This window comes from Semicossyphus pulcher, unplaced genomic scaffold, assembly GCF_022749685.1.
Source record: "Semicossyphus pulcher isolate SPU_LCO1_2020_fin unplaced genomic scaffold, fSemPul1.0.p SCAF_16, whole genome shotgun sequence".
Taxonomy (NCBI): Eukaryota; Metazoa; Chordata; class Actinopteri; order Labriformes; family Labridae; genus Semicossyphus; species Semicossyphus pulcher.
Window position 1 is genome coordinate 8113641 of NW_027211670.1, and position 27154 is coordinate 8140794.

Here is a 27154-nt window from a genome sequence, read left to right on the forward strand (position 1 = left end):
TGAAACTAATGAAACATTGTGTTACAGGAAGGGCTCGGTGTGCTCCCCAAATCAAGTCAAATTGTGCCATTTTGTGCTGCTACATTTCCAGGAAAGAAATAGCTCTTCGGGTTTCTTTTCAAAGGGTTGCGATATAATTTGACCCGGTGTGTGGTGTGAGAAAGGATATGCTGGGGCAGGAGGCAAGTCATTTCAGCCACTCTTCACCTTTTTTTTTGTGTGATACAGGGGCTGGAAACAGGCGTCATAGATGGCGGGTGATTTGCTCTGATTGGAGCTATTCTGGACACTTTCGAGAACAGATCAAAAAGAGCCCTTAAAATAAAAGTCGAGGATTTAAAAGGATTTCAGTCTGTGTCAAAGGCGGCGTTTCATCCGAACTCTCTTCTGTCTTCTGGTTCACTCACGTTATGCGTCAGGTTAGTAGCTGCAGCCCAGCTACCCTTCTTCGCTTCGGACTCAGTGAAGATCAAGTGTTTTGACGCCATGCACGACACTTTGATCTGATTGGCCTGTTTTTGATGCGTCGTTTTGGTCGGTGTCCGGTCCAAGTGGGTGTTCTTTCTAGCTCGCAATATCGGTAGTTAATAGTAAGTTATCTTCTTTTATTCAATAGTAATATTTATTTATTTCTCAAGGGTCATATGTGCAATAAAAACCTGTCAATGTGCAATAATCTCTCACCACAGTGCAATAACCTAATACCACAGTGCAATAACCTAATTTAGTTTAATCGAACTAAATACCAGGTCAATTACCCACTGTTTACTTGTATATTTCTAAGAGTGTATATTTTATATATTTTGTTATCTAATTTTGTACTTTATATATATATATATATATATATATATATATATATTGATCTTTATTTTTTACCCTCTGTGTGCTGATTCTTTCCTATTGTATTGTACTGTATAAGCTGCTGGAGACTGAATTTCCCAGAGGGAGTCATCCCAAAGGGATCAATAAAGTTGAGTCTAAGTCTAAGTCTAAGTCTAGTTAATATTTGACTAAGTAACAGATTGGTGTACAAATGTAGCAAATGACTTTACTTCATTTAAAATATACTTAAGTTATTATTCCATTCCATCCGTTTCCTGTACGTTTACTTTGCTGGATAGTTTACTCCGAGAAAATCTGACCTTTCAGGTTCACGTGCATCAGAACATTTGTCCACATTTCCTTGTTCAAGCGAGATATCCCGCAAAGATAAAGACAAAAGATTCCACATCTTTTCCCCTCTTAATTAGAGCGGTCGTCTTTCATCCTTCACGCCACCTCAGACCACTAAGCAGCTCTTCCACACCTGTCCTCAGCTTCCCTGTGTGTTTTTTTTGTGCATGTGTAATCAGGATGTCAGCGGTCCACTCATGATCAGCGGGCCTCTGCGTGAGCCGGGCCGGCGCTGAGCTCCCTGATTGGAGCCATCGGAGCGAGGAGAACAGTGATTTCCACACCTTCTGACTCATGTGTGCGCCGTCGAAAATCCTCTTGCAGTTTGTCCTACATACCAGCGGCCTTCCTCCCTCTTCTCCGTCTAAATGCACAAACACGCACTGATACAAAAAGGCCTCTGTTATCTGACGGAGGCGAACGCACGGAATGAACTATGAGCGATTAGAAAATTAAAGAAGATTGCTTTTGATTAGCGCTCGTTAATTAACTCAGTCAGCCTGCCTGCTCCCCAGCCAGCCCATCGTGAATCTATGGCCTGCGTGTGTGATTAACTCCCAGTTTGTGTGTGACAAAGCGTGTGCGCTGTTGTTAGCGTCGCAAGACATAATGTTGTTTTTTCTTCATCTCGACATTTTTGATCTTGTAGCTTTATAATGAAAAACAGATGAACCCTGAACCTCTGTGCGCACGCCGCTCGGTGTGTGTCGGTGCATTCGCATGTGTGGAAAATCTTTTTATTCATGTTTTCATTGATATGCATGGAGGGAAGTAGCCGGCATTCTCAACATACATGATTAGTGGGATGGGACTGCTGTAACAGCACAGCTCGGTGCGCTGCCAAGTGAAATTGAATGGCAATGAATGATTGAAAAGGGGAAAATATATTAAAGGAGAGGACAACGAAGAGGGGGAGGAGGGGGGGGAAGGGTGAGGAAGATTTCAAAGGTAAAGGATGGATGAAGGTTGCATAAGCAAGTGGAAGTGTGGAGGAAAGATGCCAGTAAGTCGGGTAAAAAAGAAGCCAAATCAATACTTCATAGAGGAGAAGACGCAACAACAACAAGGACGTGTTTTAAAGAGAAAAGAGATGAAAGAAAGTAAGAGGCACAAAAAGAAAGAAAGAAAGAACAAAGGATGGGAAGCAGGAGCTGGGAGGGACGGAGTGATTTCATAAGAAGATAAGACACAGAAGACGAGATTCAGAGGAGCCCCAATTTCACAGCGGTGTGAGTGCCGCAGGTTTGTGCTGTTACGGCATGACGAGGAGCGCTCCACTTGATTGCGCATTAGTCCTAGTGTGCAGGCAGCCCCGCACATGTTTTATTTAGCGGGCTCGCTCCGGCTCGCCGAGCGCCTCGGCTGGAGCGGGGACGGACGATTGTTTGCTCTCCGGCCCCGCCGTGCGCTCGGGGTCGCGGACGCCGAGCCGCGTCTCCTCACCGCTAATGGACGGAGCAGCATTAGTCAAGAGTGTCGGCCTCTGCCCTGCTGCTGCGCGGATCATTATCAGCCGTCAAAGCTTCCACTTTAGAGAGGCCGTATAAGGGTTTTCACAGACGTGCTGGGTTAGAAGTCATTTCTAATGTGAGGTCTCTATTCCTCTTCTGTTTTAGAGCATGACAACAGGAACGCAGTCATATGAACTGGATGCAGTTTGTGTTATGTGTTTAGGACACACTGAAAAATAGCCTCTTTAAACCATTTAGGTCACATCCCTATACAAGTCTATGGCAAACTTATCACAAAAAATTTTGTTTGTATTATTAGATTATAATCTAGTTGTGCTTTCTTCCACTTAAAATGTGACTCATGTAAATTTAAACCAGCCAATTTAAACTAATTATATCAGGACATCCAGCCATCGATCAGTCTTCATCTTTTAGCGCTACAGAGCTAGCATTTGGGATTTAGCTAGCTAGCTAAGTTAATGTCTAAAAATAATATTGAACACCAATTTTTACTCCAAGTACATCTTTTTTTTTATATGTCTTTGATTAACTTTGGATCTCACCTTTAAGATTTTCCATTTGTTACTTAGCTAGCCAGGTGTTTGCTAGCGCGAGCTATCTTCTAGGGTTGTCACGATACCAGAATTTCAAACTTTGATAATTGTAAAAAAAAACGTTACTCGATACCTGTTTCATTACCACGGCAACAAAAATAGAAGTCCTTGGAAAAAAATGAGGTAATTTTCTTGTTTTTAGAGCTGTCTTTGTTTCATTGCTTTATTTACGTTAAAGGCGCTCGCTCTTTTCACTTCCTGTCTATGTCGCTCGACTGTATATCTGTTATTTTTTTAAAGCTTCGGTACGTTTCAGGACTATCGAATGTAGAAATAACGGAGATTGTATCGTTTTAAACACATGGTATCAAAAAGTCGTATCAAAATATCGAACACTTTGTTCTGCTTCCCCAAAATATTGTAGGTAAGGGCGAAAAATTGTATCTACAACTCAAGCTGATTGGACATTTGAATTCAGCGACTTTAATGAAATAGCGGGCATAGTCCTTTTAAAATGTAAGTTTCTTGGATGATGAGCACGTTAAGAGTTTTATGGTTTGTCCTTTTGTATGCAAAAAATTGTAGCTCCTCAAGTATGAAAAGTTGGTCTTTCCACTTCTGTCTTCACAATTTTATGTTGCCGTAATGTGGAAATAACAAATCTACAAGAGGCAGCAACTAACCTCATAACAAATTACTTGAGGGAGTTTCCATGAATTTCCGCAGTCAGAAACTCATTTTTCGGACTATTCCATCGCTACATGATTGCAGGGTTATTACAACTCTTTAAATGACTTCCTGATGTCTTAAAAAGCCAAAGAACAACCCTTTTTCAGCCTGACAGCTGGTCCTGCTGTACTTTAGTTAACATCTAGCACTGCTCCGCCTCACGCAGGGTCATCCTTCTGCTTTGTGCTTTAATTATTGAACGTCCCCCTGCAGTCACAAATGGGTTATGTTTATTCTAACGTCTCTTGGATGTTTGGCCTTCACCGTGCAGAATGATGTGTGAGCAGTTTGACACCTGAAGGCTGGTTTTATATTCACCTGCTGAAGGAGGAAAGTTTCTCTGCGGTCACATTAAATCTCCGTTTCAGGGCGATCACAACTAGTTATGATGAAAACAAATGCTATTAAGGAGTTTTTATTCCATGTTTTTTCATGTCTTTAGTTATTTTTCCACTTTCTGAATATTTTCGTTATATGGTCCATATGTTTTTAGCTTGACTTTTTAGATTTTCATGTGAATAAATGTCTCTTAAGTTACTATCTATTGCTGAATGAGGTAACACAATGGCGATTGAGCCTTTGGCCCACTGACCGCCTTTGCATTTCATCAGTGGACATATTATGGACTGGGTGTCGGTGGCGACTATCGCAGAAAAAATCACAAGCGACGCCCGGTTAGTGACGCGTTTTCCATCAGCCAGCAGTGGTTGGTCTGCCAGAGAGGGTATGCGGAGCTAAGAGGCTGCTTTTCTGCTCTCTGCAAGTGTTGCGAGTAAACAGTAATCTACTATGGCTGAACAAACAAAGAAAAGATCGATGACTACAGATACAACTTCAACAAGACTTGGTCAAAACCGAGTATGTGGCAGGTCAATGTGCGCCTTTGAGGGCTATGTGTTACAAGGGCTGTCCTTATGAGGCTGATGATGTTTGAAAGCAGGTGCGCGCTGCGTACGTAGATGCAGGGCAGCGGACGAGCAGCGGAGGAGCAGCCCTGCCTACTCCCCGAACAAAGTATCCAGAGCCGTATAGACAGATAGTCGCGTCAGTGGAGGTCCAATATGCTCCATGATCTGCCATTGCGATGTCGCAACTCTCTCTCTCTCTACGGATGTAAAAGTACCGTCACTCAGTCAGTTAGTTACTCAGTCACCACGGCAGTCAACAAATTCGACGCTCAGATGAAGGCAAACAGTCTAAAAAGGAAAGCGACCATCAGCGAGGAAAATCAAGAGTTACAACCGGAGCCAACCGTGGACGTCACACATACAACACTGTCTGGATATCTGGGAAGTGGGCTCCCGCAATGACCGTTTATCGCCAATAGGTGCCGCCAAAGAGACGGAAACTGAGATCTTCGAGATTACAACTTTGATATGTTGTTTACTGTACAGATTGTGAAGCTTTTTGAGCTATTAGATAAACTTAACGCCGATCGTCACAAATTTGCATCATACCGCTTGCATTCAGACTGCAGCTGAGATAGCGTATGCATTCCCCCAATGCCGGTTTGTGCATATTCAGTACGTACCTAGGAACCTTTTGCAAGCACTCGTTTCTCGTAGGACCTGTTGTAATGCCTGTTGTCGCTAATTTGCATCATACCTAAATAAATCATATCTATTCTATGTGCTATAGACAAATTAACAGTCTCCACTTATTTTAGCATCATTTTTACCAAGTTAGTGTTTTAACACTTTTGGTTTCTGAATGAAATAATGACACAAATTCAAGACTTTGCAGCAGTGTTTTTCTAGATGTTGAACGTCTGGTCCAGTTTCCAGTTTGAGTTGTGTGTGTGTGTGTGTGTATGTGTGTGTGTGTGCGCTTGTGTGTGTGTGTGTGTGTGTGTCCGTCTCTCGGCGGACTTCCCCACTAAAATGGCTCATTATCTCACACACTGTGATCATTAGAGAGGTGTCTCTGGAGATGCACACTCTCAGGTGAAATCCCTGGGGGACACACACCTCTGGGAATGGCACAGTGCTGCCCAACACGCACATGCACACACGCACACGCGCACACACACACACCTATAAACAGGTTTATTACTTCATATGATACTCATTCTGCAGCAGTTGCGCTTGCAGCTTATTGCTCATATATAGCTCAACATTACTGACGCTTTCTACGTATCACACATGCACGCACACATACGCACACACACACATCTGCTGGGGAGTTTTGCTCAGTTAGTTTTGTTATTACAGACCAGCTGTCTGCCCAATTTCCTCGAGTCAGGAACATCTGTGTGTGCCCCCTTCTCTCTCACTAACTCACCACACCTCTCTCTCTCTCTTGTTCGCCCACACTCCCCGTGTATATGTCATTATTAAGAGTCTGTCAATGTGACAGGTAACAGAAATCCAACTTAAGCGGGGGGAGGGGGGGGACTGAGAGCTGAGGGAAATATGTACTGCAAGTGCAAGCGTCAGCAATCCTCTGTTTGTGTGTGTGTGTGTGTGTGTTTGTGTTCAGGTGTTCCTTTGCCACATTTATGCTGTTGTTCCCGTCTGTGTGTGTCTTCTTGAATTCCTCTCTCACTGTGGAAGTACATTATGTGGTCTATTTTACAGTATGTATATATTTTCATTTTGTGTGTGTGCGTGTGTGTTTGTGTACTGTGGTTTTCCAGGCTATTAGGCTGCTGACTGAGGTATACAGTACAGCTATTGGTGGGCCATAGATAAGCTTGGGGATTGCTGTGCTGCTGGGCCCTTTCAGGAGCCGTGATAATGCATTTCTGTCAGAGCCTGTGCGTGTGTGTGTGTGTGTGTGTGCGTGTGTGTGTGTGTGTGTGTGTGTGTGTGCGTGTGCGTGTGTAACTGCCTTGCTGTTCCAGTAAATGTAGTCTGAGCGTGACTTTGTCTTTTTGCTTTAAGGGCTGTATCTCTGTTCATGTATCCTATATGTGTAGATGTGTTTCTCTTTAGTTTCAATGAATCCAAAACAATAAATTATTAAACTGAAAAAATAATAAATTTAAGTAGTTGAAATAAAAGAGAGAAATATGAATCGACTGAACCCCTCTGAGAATTGTAATTATCATTCAGACACAAAAAGCAATTTGAACACCTGCTTCAATAAAGGGGGTCAAAGGTCAGAGAAGCTCGTTTGTTCCCGGGCCGTCACTAAATTAAGAGAGACTCTAATTTAAAACGAAATGAAAAATTAATTTAAAAGCCGACTTTTAAAATAAATGGAAATTATTTTTTTAATAGGGAGGATCCTAACCGTGTTTCTTGTTTAATATACACGTTTCAGCTTTGCATAAATCTTTTTATGTGATTAACTTTTTATGGAGTTTTTCACGGTAAGATCCAGAGACAAAGTGCTGCACAAGCAGCACATCAAACACAAACTGTTTACACATCACCATTGCTTTTATAAGAAAAAAAGGTCCATAAAATAAAAAGACGAAATGCAAATAAATAAAACAATAACAATAATAATAACAAATAAAATAAATTATATGTTGTTTTTAGGTTCTTCATTCTTTCAAAAAGGAGCGTTTATAATTGTTCAAGAAAGAGCCAATCCCAGCTGTCATTGGGCGAGAGGCGGGTACACGCTGGACTGAATGACAGTCAATCACAGGGCTGAAACACAGAGACAGACGACCTTTCAAGTGCAATTTTAGAGTCACCAATGAATCGAATGAGCATGTCTGAGTGGGAGGAAGTGGGAGTACCCACACAGGCACGGGGGGAACATGCAAACTCCAAATGGAAAGGCTACGCCCGAGCCGGGTTCGAACTTGGGACCCTCTAGCTGTGAGGTGATAGTGCTAACCTTTGCCTCAGCCCTAGTCATTAGTATGTTGCTGTAAAAATATAGTATAGTATAGAATTGTTTAAATGTAAAGAAAACACACTTTCTTTTCCCTTTTTGTACAGAAAGAACCAATCTTTTTTTGTTTTTGCTTTTGCAAAAGATAGGGCAGCTGAACGGAGACAGGAAATGTGGGGAGTAGAGAGTGGGGGATGACATGCAGCAAATGATCGGCAGGCCGGCAGTCGAGCCTGCGATCAGTGCCTCCAGGGCCGTAGCCTCTGTACGTACATGAGGCGCCTGCTCCACCAACTGAGCTAAACAAGCATCCCGGGATATATCCCGGCGTATACTGGATGTTGAGAGGCAAGAAGCTGCTAACTCTGAATGAGCGATGTTCTAACCCTGGCTCATAATGAGTTCCATTGAGACGTTGAAAATTGGCACACAATGTTTTTACTATATAATGAGCCATAAGCCGGTATTGTTAAGTTGCATTCAAGTGAGGAGTTTAAGCCAACCTGTTGTTTGTCTGAGTGTCTAAATCTGCTGTTATGTTTATACCTGTACCTGCTCGTGACTCCCAGCACTCGTCTCCCTGCAGTCGTGTCTGTTTTAAACAATGAGTCGTCCTTCCTCATCAATACCTCCCTCTCTCTCCGTCTAGACATTCAGACTCTTTCTTTCTACTCACAGTCCGGTTTTTATAGTTTCCTAAAGTCGTCCCTGAAGAGCCATCACCACTAGTTTATCTGAGCTCTGTGCAGCCTTCGGACATGCTGAATCTCTCAACCTGTACTTTATTTTCCCTCTCTCTCCTTCATCTCTGCTCTACTCTCTCCCTTCTCTGAGTCCTGCTAAGGTTTTAGCTGTGCTCGGTAGCAGTGAAGTAACGCTGTTAATTTGCTTTTTTTCTCTCTGATGAAAAACAACCCGCCTACCGACCACTCCTCCGCAAAACCATTCAGAGCTCCGACTTCGGCTAAGTTCTTGCCGTTCTCCGCTGAGGGAACCCGATTAGATGATGTTTATGGGCTGAGAAGCTTCCCTTCAGGCTGCGTCGAGATGACTTCGGCTGGTTAGCGAGCTACAGTAGTGCACAGAAACAATAAGCTCTGTCTGAACAGAGTCAAAGTAAACGGAGGATGGTGAGAGACGGGGCGTTTATCATCCTGACAGAGCAGAGAGGAGTTTTCTCAGAGGGAAAAATGTGTGTGTGTTAATTTCCTTTACCTTGCTGGTTATGTGTTCATCATATACATCTGCTGCCTCCTGTGTCTTCTCTCCCCGCCAAAATAAAAGCATCAAACAGCCCCAGGTGCCACAACTCCCTACAGAAGACGACACTAAACGCATAATTGGCAGAAACCCATCTTTTATAATTAGTTTTCATTACTCAGTGTGTTTTTCACATGTCACAGTATCTGCACACGTGTCTAAACACAGCTGTGGTCTCTCTCTGTGTGTTCTTGCTGCAGCCCTGTCAGTGTTGCGGAGTGAAGAACAGGCTCCTGTCCCGCAGAATAAGTTCATGGGAGACATCGAGGAGCTGGCCGCCAGCTACGAACGCAAACTCATAGAGGTGAGTGCTGCCTCGTTTCAGTGATACTCGCGACAGCAGTGCCGCAGTTCTGTGTTCAAGATCTCCTTTTTTTAGGTGGTTCACAAATCATCTTGAGTCAGAGGGTTGTGTATTCATTACAGTTTAAACTTTCTGTCTACAGCACTTAAAGGAGGAGTTTGGGAAACTGTTTATTAGCTTTTTGATTTAAATTTGGCCCACACAATTAGATTTTTATAATCTATACAGATGTTGAAAATGTGAGAAACCCCACACATGATGACAAATAATGATAGATTGAACAGTCTATCATCCTCTACTGGAAACCTTGCTGAATCTCTTCAGGTCAAACGCGACTTTACAGTAAACAAACATGGTGGACAACGGGAGATGTCCTTTGGCGCTTCCCCCCGCACAACAGGATATCGGATCGTAAATATTGCACATGTTTAATAAGATGCAACTGGAACTTTTTTTATGATATGAAATTGTAGCAGCCACAACTTTCTTCTGAGCAGATCGGGGGAAGTAAAATAACTCTTGACACACCTCACACCACAGGAACATCTGGAGAGATAATCTTTAGAACCATCAAAAATCTGGACTTTGCCTGCTTTGGTCAGAAGGGGGAATCAGGCCCAAAATCGCCTGGATAATCTTGTTATGTGTACCCCGCCTTAGAAAGCTAGAGCTAGCTGGGGATTAGCTTCGCGTAGCACAGACACTTCAAGCAGAGGGAAACATTGTGGGAGTGAAGCTCAGTGTATTTAGTTGTTCCTTGTCACATCAGCCTAGTTAAAGGTATAATATGTAACATTTCCACATTAGAATATTTATTGTCAGATTATCTCAAACCGTTCAAACACAAACTTTATTCAAGGTTCATCAAGTAGCTGTTTTTTTCAGGTGATGTCAGAAAGTACAGAAGGAAGTTGCCAAACTGAAAACTTTAGCTAACATTTCATGCGGCTATTTTATCAATATGAGATGACATAACTTGAATAACTATGGCTAACTTCGATGTAAACCTTTAATAAATTTCCTAGTCTGTTTTAGGGCCTGTGTCCACTTACTGTGTATTTCTATACAAAACCCATGCAGTTTAGCATTTTCAGCACTCAGCGTCCTCAGCGCAAAAACGGCCTCGGCGTCAGCTGTTTTTCTGTCCCTGCGCTCTCAGCACTTAGTTGAAAATAGTTCAACTTTTTTTAACACCGCTGAACTCCTCAATGTCACCTCTTCCTCACGGACCAATCCAAATCAAGAAGGGGCGGCTTCCGATATCAACTTTGTCAACAACAATGGTGGAGGAAAAGCTAATTCTTTTGTTTTTTTGAAGGTACATTTTCCAGGTGTAGAGCTGCTGCTGATGCCAGGACACGATTCCTTTCCATCGTTTTTATGTTTTCTTTGTAAAATTTCCTTCAATAAAAGCAAATATTAAGCAAACAGAGCGATTTAAAACAAACTTTGTGGTCACTACCGAGGCAAGCGGAAGTGGCACGATACAATTTTCACAACCTAGCAAGAGAAGCGCCGAGAATGAGAAGCGTGAGAAGGTTGTTGGAGCTACCAGCGCAAAAAACGCTGTCACATGTCAAGTCATGTGAGAGAGAATTTTATCAACAATGGTGCTTTATTTACAAGAAAAGACAACGATTCCCATGACCCCTGGCTTAACAGCATCATCAAACGTCATTTTTTGTTATTGTTTTGATTGAGAGACCTCCAGCACCAATGTGGGGTTTTACATTAAAATGATAATGTGTCTTAATTTCCAGCTAATGGTTGCATCTATTTTTCCTACTGTGGACGCAGCCAGGCCAGCTGTTTCCCCGTGTCGACTATTTACACTAAACTACGCTAATACTCTGCTGACTTCTTCATTTACCGTACAGACGTGAGAGTGCTCTCAATCCTCTTATATAACTCCTGGCAGGAAAGTTCCAGTTGCATCTTGTTCAGAAGAGGAAGTGGATTTCTCAGTCTGCGTTTCATCCTGTTTGTTTGAGAGGATAAACATGATCTTTTTCCATCTGCATTTCACTCTTTGTATCATCTGCCGGTGCCAGAACCTCAAACACAATCAGCTCTGTTTGCTGTAGATGAGTGGCGCAAGTCGTAGCTGCTGCCACAGGCGGCAAAGAGCAATATAAGGGCCAATAATCCTGTTTGTTGAAAGTAATTTAATTTATATGGGGCTATAATTAAAGCAGAAAATTGTACTTTTTGCAGCTGCACTCATTTAGAAATGCTCACAGTGCCAGAGTTTTTCCCTCAGCAGATTCTTCTCAAAAATATAGATTCGGTGCACGGTGAATATCTGTAACAACCGGACAGGAGTAGTGACCAATGTGGAAACACTCCCAATAAGAGTGACATCAGCAGCGGAGAGAATCTGTGTCTTCTAATGGCTGCTGAGGTTTTGGGGTGTCCACATGAATAATTAACCCTCCGTTTTATATTTCTTTTATAAGAAATAATCTTTCCTGTGGCTTTCCTTGGCTAAACTATGTTGTCACTTATGAATGCACATGCATGTGTTGTGCATTTTTAATGGTGTTTACTTATTTATTTGTCCATTTGCTCGGCTGTCAGTGTAGATCTGGTGTTTACAGCGAGCACGGAGGACCAGTGTGGGACTTGACGCATCACAGGCTGTGTACTGGTCTCAGGCCAGTCAAAGCTTGTTGTGTTTTTCTTATCAGCGATATGTAAAGACTGGTAGCTGGCTCTTCATTAAATAAAGTTGTCAAGTGTCTTACACAGATACACCAGGCTGTATGCAACTACCGTGTGCAGGATGAGACAGAAACAACAGACATGGTGACACTCGAGGAGGTTGTCATGATGTTAATTCTGGTCAAAGCCATTGGTAACAGAGTGTAACATAAACATCAGTGCAAAACTAACTTACATATTCATGGACGCACACGCGATACAAAGAGTCCGTCGGCGATCACTGATGTCTCCGCAATAGGCGCAGTAAACAAGTCCGGGCATGTCTCCCTCACTGCCGTGTTTCGAGGGGATGCTGCATTCAGGTGCGCTCAGAAATGTGAGTGATCAGGCACGTTGACCTTTTGTACAACGCCTCTTCCGTCAAGCGTGAAAAAGGGAAAGCAAAAAGGGGTTGGAAAATATCGGCATATCAGTCCAATATAAAAAAATCCAATACACACGTAATCTCCTTCCTTTGTCTCTTCGCTTCCTCTACAGGTCGCTCAACCACAGCTGCTCGCTCTCTGTTTTGTTTGCGAGAGCATTGGGTTAAAGATTTGGTACATTTTGGGACCCTGAAATATAAAATAAATAGAAATTGAATCATTTAAAACAAGTGGTACTGCAAAAGTATGAAAATGTGGAAATTTTACAAATGTAATGCAAACAGGAAAATCAAGAGTTGTTATGGTTCACCAATGTTTACAACAGTGGGGTTACAGTTGCCTTCTAATATTTCTATGAAACATTGAAGGCAGAGACAGAGGAAAAAGTTGTGGCTATTTATAAAATGTTATGTTTGATAGTGTCTTTGTGTTGCCGACCCTGATACACACAGTCACACATCATCGGCGCTGATGTGAGGATTCAGAAACAGTGTGCTTTACATGAGCAGCTGTCAACACTACAGATTCTGCTCTCCTGTCACTGAGACAAACTGTGACCCACTCGGTTATTGATTTCTCAAAATGTCACATTGGAGCCTTGTTGGATTCATACAGGCCTGCCAGACACATAAATAAATATTGGACAGAGCTCAGCCTTCATTAACGTGGGAAACACGCCCCAGTTTGTGGCCTAGTTTAATTTAATGATGCTAATGTCTTCTTTGTTTGTGTTTGAGCCAAATCTCAAGGTGCTCCGTGCTCTTTTCCTCCCCCTCCTCTACTGTTCATGTGTCCTGCTCGGCCTGGCACTGTCCACCAAACTAAGTCTCAAGATTAATATATATTACGGATAATTACTAATTAAATCCAGCAGGTAAGGAGGAACGTTATTGTTCATTTGCGGTTCAGCTTCCGTCCAGCTGAAGAAAGCAGGACCAGTTTTCTGTCTATTTTTAGCTCTGCTTTGATCCCATCAACCTTGTGAGAATATTATCTATCAGCTCTTTAGCTGCTAAATGATCCACTGTGTTCACCAGCTCTGCACTAAATGTGTCTGTCTGCTGTTTGGGGCTGAGCAGGTTGTGTACTGTTAGCGTGTCATAGCTTCTGCAGGCCGGACAACAAAACAATGAGCTGAGAAGAGACAAAAACACCTCAAAGGGAACTGTAGTGTTATAACTCTCTCTGGTTTCAGTACCACGAGCAAGGCTTTCACATTATGCACAATCATTTGATCCATTTATAATAGAAAAGTATTGATTTCTGCAGCTTTAAAAGCAGTATTACTATTTGGAGTTCACCGTGCAGCATGTCTTATTAATATATCGTTGTTTTACGTTGTGTCACTTCTTTGCTGTCCATGCAGCTGGGAAATGACAAAACTTCTGAAATCTCTGGGCCTATTACAGATTTAAGGATTTAGAAACTTTGCGAACAATGCTACAAGCAGACCTAAGTGATTACCACTGCCACCTTAAATCGTGAAGCTCTGCTTTTTACCCACCTGATTTCCCTTCACCATCACACAATATCTGCCTCAGTTTGCTCTTAACTTTGTTATTAAAAGGATATTTCTGATATTTGGACACTAAGTTGTATGAAATACTTGCTAGTAGTGTAGTGGATGCAAAGCTATTAGCTTACCCACCGAGTCCCGTGGTCGGAGTTCTCTGTTGTTTAAACATGAACTTGGGTTCTTTGCATTATTTGGTTATGTTAACCAGTCATCATTTTCTGCAAATAAAAGGCCTAAAAGAGAATATTTTTAGGTATAATAAGTTGGATTTTTCTTGCATTTTGTCAACAACACATTCACACTGGGCCCCTCCTCCTGGGCTCTTCGTCACCAGAAGCTCACTCTCACTCTCTCGTGTGAGAACACGCCCACCCCACCGAGCTAACAACGACAGCATCACGGTTACCTTTGCGCTAGCATGCTAACTACGGGTTACCGTTGCGCAAGCGTGCTAACTGCAGGTAACCTTTGCGCTAGCATGCTAACTGCCGGTTATCTTTGCGCTAGCATGCTATTCACCAGTTAGCTTGTCCTACCCGATTTGAGGCACCTACCTGTCTTATAGAAAGAAGGCCAACTCTGCATCGCTCTTGTGCCATGTTCTTTGGTCTGAATGGGGTCCAGTTGCTGATTTGAACCACTCCCACACTCACCTTTACGCTGTGATTGCCTCAGGGAAACAGAACGGCGCCTCTCCTGAAAACGTCCCGTGCCCATAAGTGATGATTTATATTACATTATATTAAGTCTATATTTTGTTTTTTCTAGGAAAATCCTACTTATTATACCTTTAACACAACACAAACCTATAAACAGAAGAACCAGAGGAAAACATATTTTTGCAGTGGTCTCTTATTTTTTTCCGGAATTTTCCCAAGTTCTTAGTTGATAGTCAGAACTTAACATTTTGCAGTTTAGATCAAACATTTAAAAAAAGAATAACATTTAAATCATATATTTTTCTTTGTTATTTAATAATGTTCAGTTGCGAAATTAAGGAAAACACAATAACCTATACTTTTGCTCAAGCTTGTCGTTACTTAAATGTGCGTAATTATGCTCTTGAGTGAGCAGGGACACAGGATACAGCAGAGACCTGAGGAGGGAGGATTTATTTTTACCCTCTGGTGCCTCTAAGGCCACCTCGCTGCCTTCTTCATGCGTCCCGCTCCTTCTCCTCTCAGCTGTGACTCTGAGAAAGTGATACGAGGCGTGTCCGTGTTTGCCTGTATGTTTTCACCAGGTGTGCAAGCTCTAGCATCTCTTACGTCAAGCTGCATGGATGTCTGATCTTGGTGGGTTTAAAAAGCTATCAAACATATCCCAATGGACCGGTGCCTGAAATGAAGGGAGAGACGGGGAAACAAGTGAAACATCGACAGGCGCAGAGAAAGATAAAAAACAGAATGGAGAGAAATTGAAACAACAACTCGAGGGAATGAAAGCACAAACATTTTAATTTCCATGTTTATTGCAAGTTGACTTTTATTGTTTGTGAGTGATAAAAACAAATTACATCATGCAGTTAAAACGTCTACTGAGGTTTCAGGAAACAACAAATCTGCCTGACATCGATCTGTGAGGCTCCAGTGATAAAGAAAGGGTGGACAGGAAGTGATGTAACATATCCTCTTATCAGAGCGCACAAGCTGCTGCTGTTTTTATCAAGTGTGAATCTTAAATGGGGTTTCGCTTTTCATTATCATTATCACATGTTGTGTCCTTGGTTATAGAATGATGTTAGGGTGTGTCACTATCATTGATGTCTTCCATTTGGCAGATACATAATTAAAGTCTTTAATAATCACAGCAGGAACGGTCCAGCGAGCTGAAAGTGATGGAGGAGGGAGTCCTAAAGAAGGAGAAGTTCTCAGTTGCAGTTAAAGGTGAAAACGACTTCTCCTCAGGCTCAGGATTTCTACACCCAAATGAAATGTTTCAGTCGATTCTGAACGCCTCATTCAAGGACTCGTCTCGAGTGAAGTCAGGCTTACTTTTTGTTTCAGACTTCCACACTCTACAAACTAATTTATGCTGCCCGCAGCCGGTTTTCATGCTAATTAACAAGCCACAGTGCAGTTAAAAAAAGGAAATACTGATACCAGCAAATATGTCCGATATATAAGAAAATATAACTGTATAAATGTAACTACATTAAAACTGTTTCAGAGTTCCATACTTTTAAAAAAAGGAATTTTGGCCTTTTATGCAGTGTTAATATCATAAACCAAAATGATGATGTAAAATGTTCGTCAACAACATTTTTCTATGCCGAAGATGATTCGTTGACAAGCTCAAAATAGATTGTTGATAATAAATACTGTCGACACGCATGTTTTGTTTTCTTTAACAAGAGACATGACTAAAATGCGCTCACAGAAAAAGTCTCGTTTTACTCGTCATTTGACGCTATGTCTGCACCGAAAGCGATGACCGACTGTCTGCTTCAGTCAGACAGTTTAAATGAGAAGCGATGATGAATATATAAAAAGTTTCTACTGTAAATACCAACACTGCTGCTGCAAATAAGGCAAGAGGAATGTGCAACATGTGCTACTGTAACTGCACGACTTAATTCTGTGGCTTTGCATGTGTAACATTACGTTCCAGAAGTTTCCATTTAACCTCAGCTGAGGATCTATATTGCCCGTGCAGAACATTGTCAGGAATTAATGTAAGGACAGATGAAAGGACTTTACAGCAGATTGAACCTGTATTAGACTGATTGATTTAGTGTAAAGAGAGAAAACATTCTGACTAAAAGTCATGACTAAAACTTTTTATTGACTAAAACTGGACTAAAGCTATTAAGGGTAAAAATGAATCAAATGTGACTAAAACTAAGAAGCATTTTCCTCTTAAGACTAACACTAAATCTACAGCTGCCAAATAAACACGCTTTTGTGCCTCTGTTCAGAGAGTGAGAACTGTGGATAGTGTCGGAAACATGGGAAAAGAGAGCGGAGATGACACGCAGCAAAAGGGCCGAGGGTGGGAGCTGAACCTGGAGTCACCGCATCAAGGACTGTAGCTTCTGTGTGTGGGACTGCTGAGCTAACCGCTAAGCTCAACTGGCACAAGTCACGTGATAATTGAACTGACAAATGACATCTGAGCAAACACTTTATAATTAAGAATGCTAAAAAAGCCACTAACAACATTTCAATCATAATCTGAAGACAGCTGGCGGGTTTTTTTTCTGTCCATCACAGCTGATCGAAGGATACCAATACAGTCCTGATGACGCAGATGAGCTGACTTTAAATGTCAAACTCTAAATGAAACCTAAAGATGCGTTATTTCATCTTTCATTGAATTTTTAAAGGGGCTTTAAAGATAAATGCACTAGTGTGTATGAATTCAATACCTGCCGATGGTCATCAAATGAAACAAGTTGAAGACACAGGTAACTGTAGTAAAGGGAATTTCTAAACAGGATGGATTAGCCAGCTAATTAGAGTTAAAGATCACACAGAAGTGCCTTAAGAGATCATCACGGTGCAAGCTTATACTGTTTTTAATTAGTCCGTTTGGCTTGTGTTATCATGCTTGAGTGTGTTAACCATAATACAGGCTAAAGGATGAGATGCTTGCAGGCTGCAGCTGTTGTAAAACAACCCTTTGAAACCTGTGCACAGGCTGTTTGCTGTGGTCAGTCATTGCGATGGAGCAGTGTACTCCGCCTTAAGACTCCTGCATTTCATTTATTGAAAAGCGTCTTGAACAATTATAAAATTCAGATTGAGAAATCTAGGCATTATTACATCATACTGTATTGCTATAAACTAGCTCATCCTAACCTAAATTGTTCAGCACTAGTCTGATTCATATAAACAAACTACTTTAGCGAGCATGTGACTTCGCAGTTACAGCACATTTTTTGTCTTGTTTTGTTTTCCCATGACGTGTTTTTATACGGGCTGTGCTGTAATGACACGTAGAAGGAGAGTGCTTTTGGAGGATGGAGAAGAGATATGGGTCGAAAACTTCCAGTGGGATCAGGGATTCTCCCTTTGATCCGCGTGCTCATTAATTAACCATAAACAACATCAAGAACAAGAACAACAATTACGAGCCACCGTCTCAGAGTCTCCCCTGTTCGGAGAGGAGCGGCAGTAACAACTTGAAGAATATGAACTGATATGCCTTTATAATGCTGGCTGTCTTTGCTGTGCAAAGCAAGTGAGTGTGACTCTTGAAAAGCCAAAATACTGCATAATGCATCCTGTTCGTCTCAGAATAATGCAGGTGAATTTGCTTTGAAGTGATCACACATGCTTAGAATACAGATTCCTTGTCAAATTAGCTTTTGCTTGAAGTCCAGATTGGGAAAATATTTTTTCATCATGTATGACAGATGCATGAATGTGTATCAGCTACAATGTTTTAGCATTTACTTCCTGTTTGGATGACTCATGTAAGACCTCCAGCGCAGTATAATCCTCCGACAAGTATTTAAACTTCATGTGTGGCCTATAGATTGAAGAAGTGCATGTATGTTTACATCACACAGCCCATCTATGCTGTGCTTGAGTGTTCTTTTTTGCTGCAGAAGGAGTTTATGGTTTTGAAAGTCTGTTAAAAACATGTCTAACTTAATGAACAGACATTTGTTTTGGCCAGCCTTGTTTCTGTTTACTGCTCGAAATTCATTATATTCAGATAGAAGTACACAAAAGCACCTTCTTATCTCCAGACCACAACTGTCAGTTTTGTCCCCTGAAATGACAAGTGGCTGGCAAATTCTGGCAGCTGTTGCTAGCTAGCTAATTAAACTAACATAAGCTTCATGAGGTGGTTGAGAACGCTACCTCTGGCTGACTCATTCATGTTTCCAAGTGTCTTATTAAGATTTGTAGCTCATAACTGTCAATTTTGCCCCTGGAATGACAGCTGTAGCTGGCAAGTTTGGCAGCAGGAGCTAGCTAGCTTATTAAGCTAAAGTTATTACCATGAGTTTGTGGAGAACGCTTTCCAGCAGAGTTTTCAGCTCATTTTTTTAAAATAAGAGTCTTATGAAAGGTGACTTGCATAAATATTTGACGGCTACATACATGCTAAAATGTTGAGGCTGGCTGTAAGTAACTGTAAATCAATATGATCAGGAAAAATGTTAGCAAAGACTGTTTTTTCTGATATACATAGCTGTGTTTGCCTGTTTGGTTTATAACTTGTTCAGTTTTTTTCGCTTTTAAACTGAAATTGTTTTTACTTGTATAGCTACAAGAAAAAAAGGTGTTTGGGATTAAAGCTTTTGTTGTTGGGTTTTGTCAGCTTGGTCGCTAAATGTCAAAGTGAAGGACACAGCTGCTAGCGGAAACCTGACCAACCAAATGGGGAAAATATTATAGCCTACACAGATTTCTCGGACGTGGTTCAGGCTCATTTTTCCTTCTTTTTTTTGTACATAATCCCTAAACCTGACGAAAAACAAATGTAGTTAGTACATGATGGCCTTGGTGGCAATGTTTAGTAACTGCTGTTGGTAGTATGCTGGTTAGCCGGACATGCTAACGATGTCAGCTGATGTTAGAGCTGCTAAATTAAGAAGAAATAAAAGACACAATGCTCTAAACTATATGACTGCTAAGTATTGCAGAGCTACATCCACACCTTTTGAAATATTTTGACAAATCCAAAGCTTGACAAACCTTAGACATAATGAGGTAGAAAAGTTGTTATAAAGCGGTGCCGTCTGCCTGGTGCGTCTCGCTACAGTAGGTATCAAATTCTCGGCCATGGAGTCCGCGTGTATTGCGTACGCACTGTCCAGCATCATGTAAGCATTGATTCATGCACAAATAAGTGCAGAAATACTTGTGCTGCGATACATCTGATATGTTCATGCTAAGCTAAGTCCTGTCTGTGGTCATTAATATCCAGTCCTTGCTAATGAAAGTGCCTACAGTTGAATGTGAACCTAGTATCAATATGTCTAAATACTTTTGGCATGCAGACACTGGGAGAACATGCACTAAGAGAGGGCTTTGGATCTTGCAGTGCTCATCCGGTTGTGATGAAAACACCCCAAAATTAAAGCTGACGGACTGTACTTAACATTGTCATCACTGCAGCGTTTCAAAGTAATAAGACTACATAACCGCAAAATGTGTCCAAGTGCTAATGGAGCTCGCTGTGTAATGCGGCAGTGACAAAGAGTTCCGTCTGTACCATAGGCCGGATTTAGCTTCTTCTATAAACTCCCATTTCTGTCTTTTCTATTGGTCCATCTGGCGCTCTCATGTGCTCACACTTCTTAACTCATCTCTCTATCTCTCTTTGTATGAGTTTTTTTTTTTCCCACCTCGGTTCAGAGTGGACAGCACAGCTTGTGATGTCTATATCTGTCCTTTCTCACCCTCTTTTTCTTCTTCTTTTTTTTTTTCCCGTCTCTCAGTCACGTCTCTTCCTGTTGAGGAGCAGCTGTGCTGAAGTGAGTCAGAAACACAGATAGAGACACAAGCTGCATTTAGATTTACAAAGTAACCCAGTATCGGTCGTATTCCTTTTGAGGTCTTACCCAGTTTAAGATGTTTAAATAAACCTTTGATACCCTGTGACTAGGTCTCCCATCTGCCATGAATAAAAGAAGATTCAAGACATTTCCTTTTATGCTCTGCCCTCTATGAAGTCTCAGTCCCAACATGAACGTTAGGAACCACCTGCCACTAGGTTTTATGTAACATTACAGTACATGATGACATGAAGGTATGAACATCTCTAAATAAATGTGTAAGTTCAAATTGAAACGAGACAAGCCCATACATTTTTGTTTTACATGACATATTTTCACTGGATTTAGGTTCAAGCATGTGAATTAGACTATTGCAATGCACTTTAGAGAGAATGCAGTTGTAGGATGATTATTGAGATTGAAAATATTATAAAGAATGCTTAATAAGACTAAATTATGTCTGGTTCGGTAATTATGAATTGTTGGGTCTCTACACAGGTTTGGGATGGTCTGTTTGAATGTATTTTTGTGCCCATCCTATCAGAACTGCATACAAACAGTTGAAATGCATAAAACAGTAACATTAACAGTTTTACAAATCCTGCTCTTAACCTTAGTTTTACTTATTTTCATACACTTCTTTTTCAGACTTGTTTCCACTTGCTTTTTTTCCACATAAATCAATGGTATACATAAATAAATAAAAATAAATAAATGACAGTGTATTCTGGAACATTTGTGGGCTGTCCAGGAACGACTTACTGAGGCAGGTGAAAAAATATTTGCTGTAGTAAAGCCGGGAAGCTGTACCTCTCTCATCCAGACTCTGAAAAAACAGATCTCAGTTTAGCAATGTTTCTTAAATACAAGAAAAAAACTCATTGAATATGTTGAAAACAGCCTGATAAAATATGACAGTAAGATGTTTAGGGTTCGAGAAAAAGGACCCAATAAACTTGGAAACAAGGCAATCTAATGCAGTGGTCAGGACCTCAGTCTTATCACGGTTTAACTATAGGAAGTTGTCAGTCATCCGGTCCTTAATGGCAGTTGCACAGTTGTGCAAAGATGTACGTTTGTAGGTGTCATCAGACTTAAAAGACACGTACAACTGAATATCATCCGCGTAGGAGGGGTGCCTTTGAATTTTCAGATAACAGGACTTAAAGCTCCTGTGAGGAACTTTCAGTTTGTGTTGATTTTTGCGCCCCCTGTGGACAAAACCGTACCTCTTTCCTCTTTGCTGATTTTGTCCTGTACATGCTTAAGTGGTGTTTTTTAACAAAAAAGCTCATCCCGCTTTCTTTAACAGTCTTACGCATCATTCACTTTAAATTTTAGCCCTGGAAAATATCAACAAAAGCAGCGTGCAGTTAAACGCTTTGTCTGACACCTACCCCCCTCCAGCAGTTTCAGACAATAAAAATAACTATATAGAAATCATCAGTGTTGTCGCTGATGGTCTCGTTTCCTTTTGTAGGGCATATAGAGTAATCAGCATTAATTTCAGTCTGTTTCATAACAAGCGAAAAAAAACTCCTCATAGGAACATTAAGGGAAGTATAAACAGAGCAAATAATAAAGGACCCAGGATGGATCCCTGAGGCACACCACAGGATACAGCCGCAGTCTCAGACACATAAGGACCAGCTGACACAGCAAAACTCCTATCTGAGACATAAGAAAACTAGTCCAGGGCCCTTCCAGGGACATTCATTCACTGTCTTAGCCTTTCTATCAGGATGCTCTGCCGGTTAACATGGCCACTGTACTGTATGTGACCTCAGCACTGATGTCAGCTGTCGTCTGTTTTGTCATCTTGTTCCGCCCTGTCCCTGTCCTTTTCTTGCCCCTTATCTGTCTGTCTGAACATTGACATGATGTCATATTCTCTCCCTCTTCTTGACCTCATTTTCCTCAACTCCATTCATTGTACTTGTCCTGTTTAATTAAGTTTTGGGTCAGCTCTACTACTGCTGCTGGCTCTCCTTTTCTCCCTCAGTCTCTTTTTTTGGGGGGTTCCGCTCAGCTGGGGCTTTCTTAGCCTTTTTTTTATTCAGGCCAGCACAGCTTGGCTCAGCTCAGATCAGATCATACACCGAGGGAGAGGAGAGGAAGAGGCACAAAGAGATTCAGTAAAGATGGGAGAGGATCATAGAGGAGGCGGATAAGGCGTTGTGTGAAGAAGGAGATTGTGTGTATATGCATGTGTGCATTTTGAACAGTGTGTCAGAGAGTGTTTATGTGAGAAACCATGCGGTCAGCATCACTTGGGTGGCAGTTAGCTATGATGACTACAGCAGTGCCGACAGTTGCATCACACTAAAGCAGCCCTGCAGGCCAAACAAAGTGTTTGATGGCAAACAACAGTATACATCAGTGCTCTGCTCCTGTCCCATTTTAAGTCATAGCAGGTGTGAAACCTTTCCGTATATTCGATACATAGACTCTAAATGTTTGACAGATTACATAATATCTCTATTTTCAAGTGTAAGCCTATAAAAGCTAAGCTGAGCCAGTTTCTCATACATCTTTTTCATCTTCATTTCTTCTATATCAATTATGCCCATGTGCTGTTTTTGCACATATAAATAAAACATGAACCATTCTTTGAAAGTAGGCAATGAAGCGGTTGTTTTTGCAGTGAAATTGTTCTGTCCTGAGAAAATTGCAGGAGTTTATAATTCAACAAAAGAAAAAGTTGCTTTGTATTTACTTTTTAATATGTACTGTTCCACTTTCTAGTGTTGCATGAAATAAATGATACCAATTTGTCTTTGTTGCATAGAGAATTACCAACATAGGCGGAAATGTTGACTGCAGAGCATACAATATGTAGTGAATTTATCATTATTAATGTTATCGGGGTCAGATGAGGGAACTATTTTCCCTTTCACAGTTATGTTTCAGCTCTCTTACTCTTGCTTACAGTAGTCAAACATAGAGGAAAATAAAATTAAAGAATAGAAATGGCTTAGACCTTGGAAAAAAAATGTGTCAGCCAAGTAAATAAGAATGTTATTTTGCTTTATTACACAGCATTTTTTAAATAGCAAATATATACCAAGAGCCATAACAATGTTAAATCCTACATTAGAAAACATAATTGTTTGCAAAGAAACTTAATTTAATCTGGCCCTGGCTAATTAAAGGGACCCCGTGGAGTTTCTTGTGAACAAATAAATATATGTTTACATAAGCTGTTTCCCATCATAAAGCATTGTGTGTATTCTTAAGGCCTAACACGCCTATTGAAAAAAGTTTTCCTCATTAAAAAATTGAAAAGCATTTTTAATATATTTTTAAAAGCCACATTGTTTACATCCATGTTTTCTAGCCCTCTCCAGCACTCTTCTTCTTCTTCCCCTCTTCTTTTGTCAGCAGTGTGTTTTGTATTGCTAGCTTGTCTGCATACTGTATGTGTTGTTGTACACAAGATACAAAGACAGACAGAAAAGGAGCCCATTCCTCAAAAATGTTATGTGCTCCATTCACCGTATTTCACATGGCGGCCATTTTCCTCTGACATCATGCTCATGGTGCTGTTTTCCAGGTTGCAACTTAAACGTAGTGAACCAATCATTTTACTCCCTCCAGATTTATCAGCAAGTAAATATCTGACGAGATGGGGGGCCATGTTTTAAGCTAAAACAGCATATTGTTAACGCATAAGCTACAGTTAGACAGTAGTTAAACTTTACCCTTAGCTACTGCAGTGTAAGTGAGTTAGCTTGCTAAATAGGAAGGGTATGCTAACAATTTAGCTTGCAAAAACAAAAAAAATTATAGGAAGAGCATAAATTCCTAGCTAACAGTTTCCTTTCCTCTTCAAGGCTATCGTGTAAAGCTAGCTAACTGTTGTGTTAGCTAAGAAGTGGTTGAATGCTAATGTTAGCTCTTGTCTAGTACTAGCTAAATATCAAATATGCTGTTTTAACTTGAAATATGGCATGTTGCCCTTCCAGATTTTCACTATCAATTCTTCAAGTCAGTGATCAATCAGAAAGTAATGAAATGCTAACATACGGTCAGATTCAAACTGTTTCTTGCAACCTGGAATACAGCGGTATGACTTATGACAGCATTTGAGCTTCCTGTCCAGAGTATGATGTCAGAGGAAAACGGCCTGCGTGTGAATATGGTCAGTTGTGATACTTGTGATAAAAAGACTACTAGGTATTTGTAAGTTTGAATAATACATGCATAATAAGGATGTAGGAGTTCCTAACAGTTACTGGAGCATCAAACTGTTAAAGTTACACAGGCAGTTTATCACTGTTGTCATTTGGCACTAAGGTACTCGACTTCTTGCCATGTCACTACAAAATAAACAGTTTTAGATATTTGTAAACATGTTGCTGACTTTGCTTGCCCCAGCTCCCCAGACAAAACATTTCAACCCAGTCTGGTCACTTTTGACGCTATATTTGATCTTTGGATGGCCTTGGGACTTCTCGTCTGAGCCCCACTTCCATTAGCTTTAGCCTTGCGCACAAATAACAGCCTCCCAGGGCTTTTACTTTGCTGACTTGTTGAGCTGTCAGGTTTATTGTGATGTTTTTATTGTTTAACACTGAAAGCTTTTCGACTTGGAACTGCTCACGCTTAAAGGAAATTGTAAGCGAGTCCATCACTTTGAAGAGTAACAAGTTCCTGTTCAGGTTGTGGGTGTCAGGAGAAGAGACTCACATGCTTTATTTTCTCACATGCTCATGCTAACACACCCTACAATAGAGCTTGTGTGTGTGCGCCATGTTTCCTGGACACATTTATTTCAATGTTTGCCATGTTATCTTTTTGTATTTTCTGTTTAAATCATGTGCACAGTTCGCAGAATTTTAACCACGGTCCTATCATGCTATTATGGAGAGCTAATGCCATTATGTTAGACAAAAATCCAATGTGGATCTGTGCCTTTGGAGGACGCTATCCGCTTCTCCAATGGGCCCTGGAAAACCTCCGCTGGATGATGCATTTTACCGAGTACCGAGTTTAAATCACTACATTATGAACACTGTGACTGCTAACAGCAGCTAACAGTTTCCAGTCTCCAGTCATAGTGAGGCAAATATTGACTCACAAGAAGCAACAAAAGATTTGTCCCTGTGAAAAGGACTGAAAGAAACATCTCAGCCATGTATTCAGTCTGAGATGAGTGTACCTGTAAAGTGATGGAATCACACTGCACAGTGAAAACAGAGGCAACGATCCCTCACTGAAAGGTCTTGAGTGCAGGAAAAAACATGTCAAAGTTTCAGTGGTGCCAAGTGGAGCCAAAGAGACGACTCAAGACAAAACAGCTCTTCTTGATAAAACAGAGACCTGCAGGCTGCTTTAATAAAGATAGTTAATAAAGACTCTACTCTACTTTAGTACAGGCGAGTACGCCTAGTACTGACATGCTTTAAAGGGCCAGTTCACTGGTTTTCAACCTCAGTCCTATCATGCTTTTATGGGGAGCTAATCCCATTATGGTAGGAAAAAATGCAATTTAGCTCTGTGCCTTTGGAGGACGCTATCCGCTTCCCAATGGGCCCTGTAAAACCTCCGCTAGACTACGTAAAATGGTCATCTGGCGGAGGCCAGGGAGCTCGCTAAACTACACTTCCTCAGTCTAGGACGCCCGCCTTCGATGTCATGTCTCGGTTCAAATCATCAGATTTGAAATGTAGGCTGCAGACCCGAAGACGTTCCACCAGTATATTCTCGTATTTCAGGTGCAGTACCGCTCTGAGCCATTGCTTGCAGCACAAACTGTATTTCACTCCAGCGTCTCTCGCTGGGCCGTTCCTTTCAGAGGGAGGGGAGCAGTGCACGCTGGGTGTTGTAGGAATGTAGAATGGGCAAAACCACGAGCTGTTTGTACAACTTTCTCCACAGCTATGCCGCCAATTTCAAATATTGTTATTGATTATTAAATATTCTATGGATTACAGAGAACATCAGCTTTGACCTGCAAATTGCGAATTGCTCCTTTAAACTAAACTGCAAACCTACCTCTTATTGAAGACCTCTTGCTGCAGCAGTTCCCATAACCACTTTTATGTTTCCCTTTTCACCACCCATAACCTCCTTTTTTTTTTTAATGCGATTTGTTGCCTGAATGAGATTTCTGCAGCCACTCATTAGCACTTCTGTTTACTGGTTAATGCAGGCCTGAAGCCAGCCTCTCTGTGGCCTTGGCTATATAAAGGCCAGATAGAGGACGGGATAATGCAACTGAGTTATAATGCTCATTGCGTGTAAGGTCCAGGCATGAGAGAACGGCTGAAACTAGGTTGTGCATCTTAATGACCCTCCGTTAATAACAGCAGAGAGGATTGAACCTGCCTGTTTAATCAAATTGGCAACGCTAGCACATAACCACACGACCACTGCTTCACCGTTTTGTGCACAAAATTAGCGAGCACACTCTCAGTACACACACACACACAGCATACTGTACATGCAGACACACACCCACACAAACGGACGGAGAATGACAAACTGATTAGCTCCCTCTCACTGAGAATTAATTGGGTTTCTTCACGCTTAAAATTAATTCCCTCTTTTTATAACGTCCCATTTAAGAGAAGCGGCGGCTAAATAAATAGAGGTGATGAATGGCTGGCGTGTCGAGGACAGTCAGAGCTCCTGGGCACACTTCCTGTTCCCCGGCTTGAGAATAACAGGAGGTGGCATGTGCCTGTTGGACTCGGCCATCAGCTTGACCTTAAAGTGTAGCGTTCGGTTGTCCTTTTCAGTGTCGGACACAAAGGTTCTCTCAGGATACAAACACGAGCATTAAGATGTCAGGTTTGCGTCTGTTCTGTTTTATGTTCTAAGATTACCGTCAGCT

General features: G+C 41.3%; 1 protein-coding gene across 1 annotated transcript in view; it reads left to right on the top strand.

Annotated features, from left to right (window-relative positions):
• snx29 (sorting nexin 29) overlaps window positions 1–27154 on the top strand; it is a 194254-nt gene that overhangs the window by 83735 nt on the left and 83365 nt on the right. The window contains exon 15 of the mRNA XM_069665100.1: window positions 9157–9260. Coding sequence (XP_069521201.1) covers window positions 9157–9260 — 104 coding nt within the window. The remainder of the gene's footprint in view (window positions 1–9156; window positions 9261–27154) is intronic.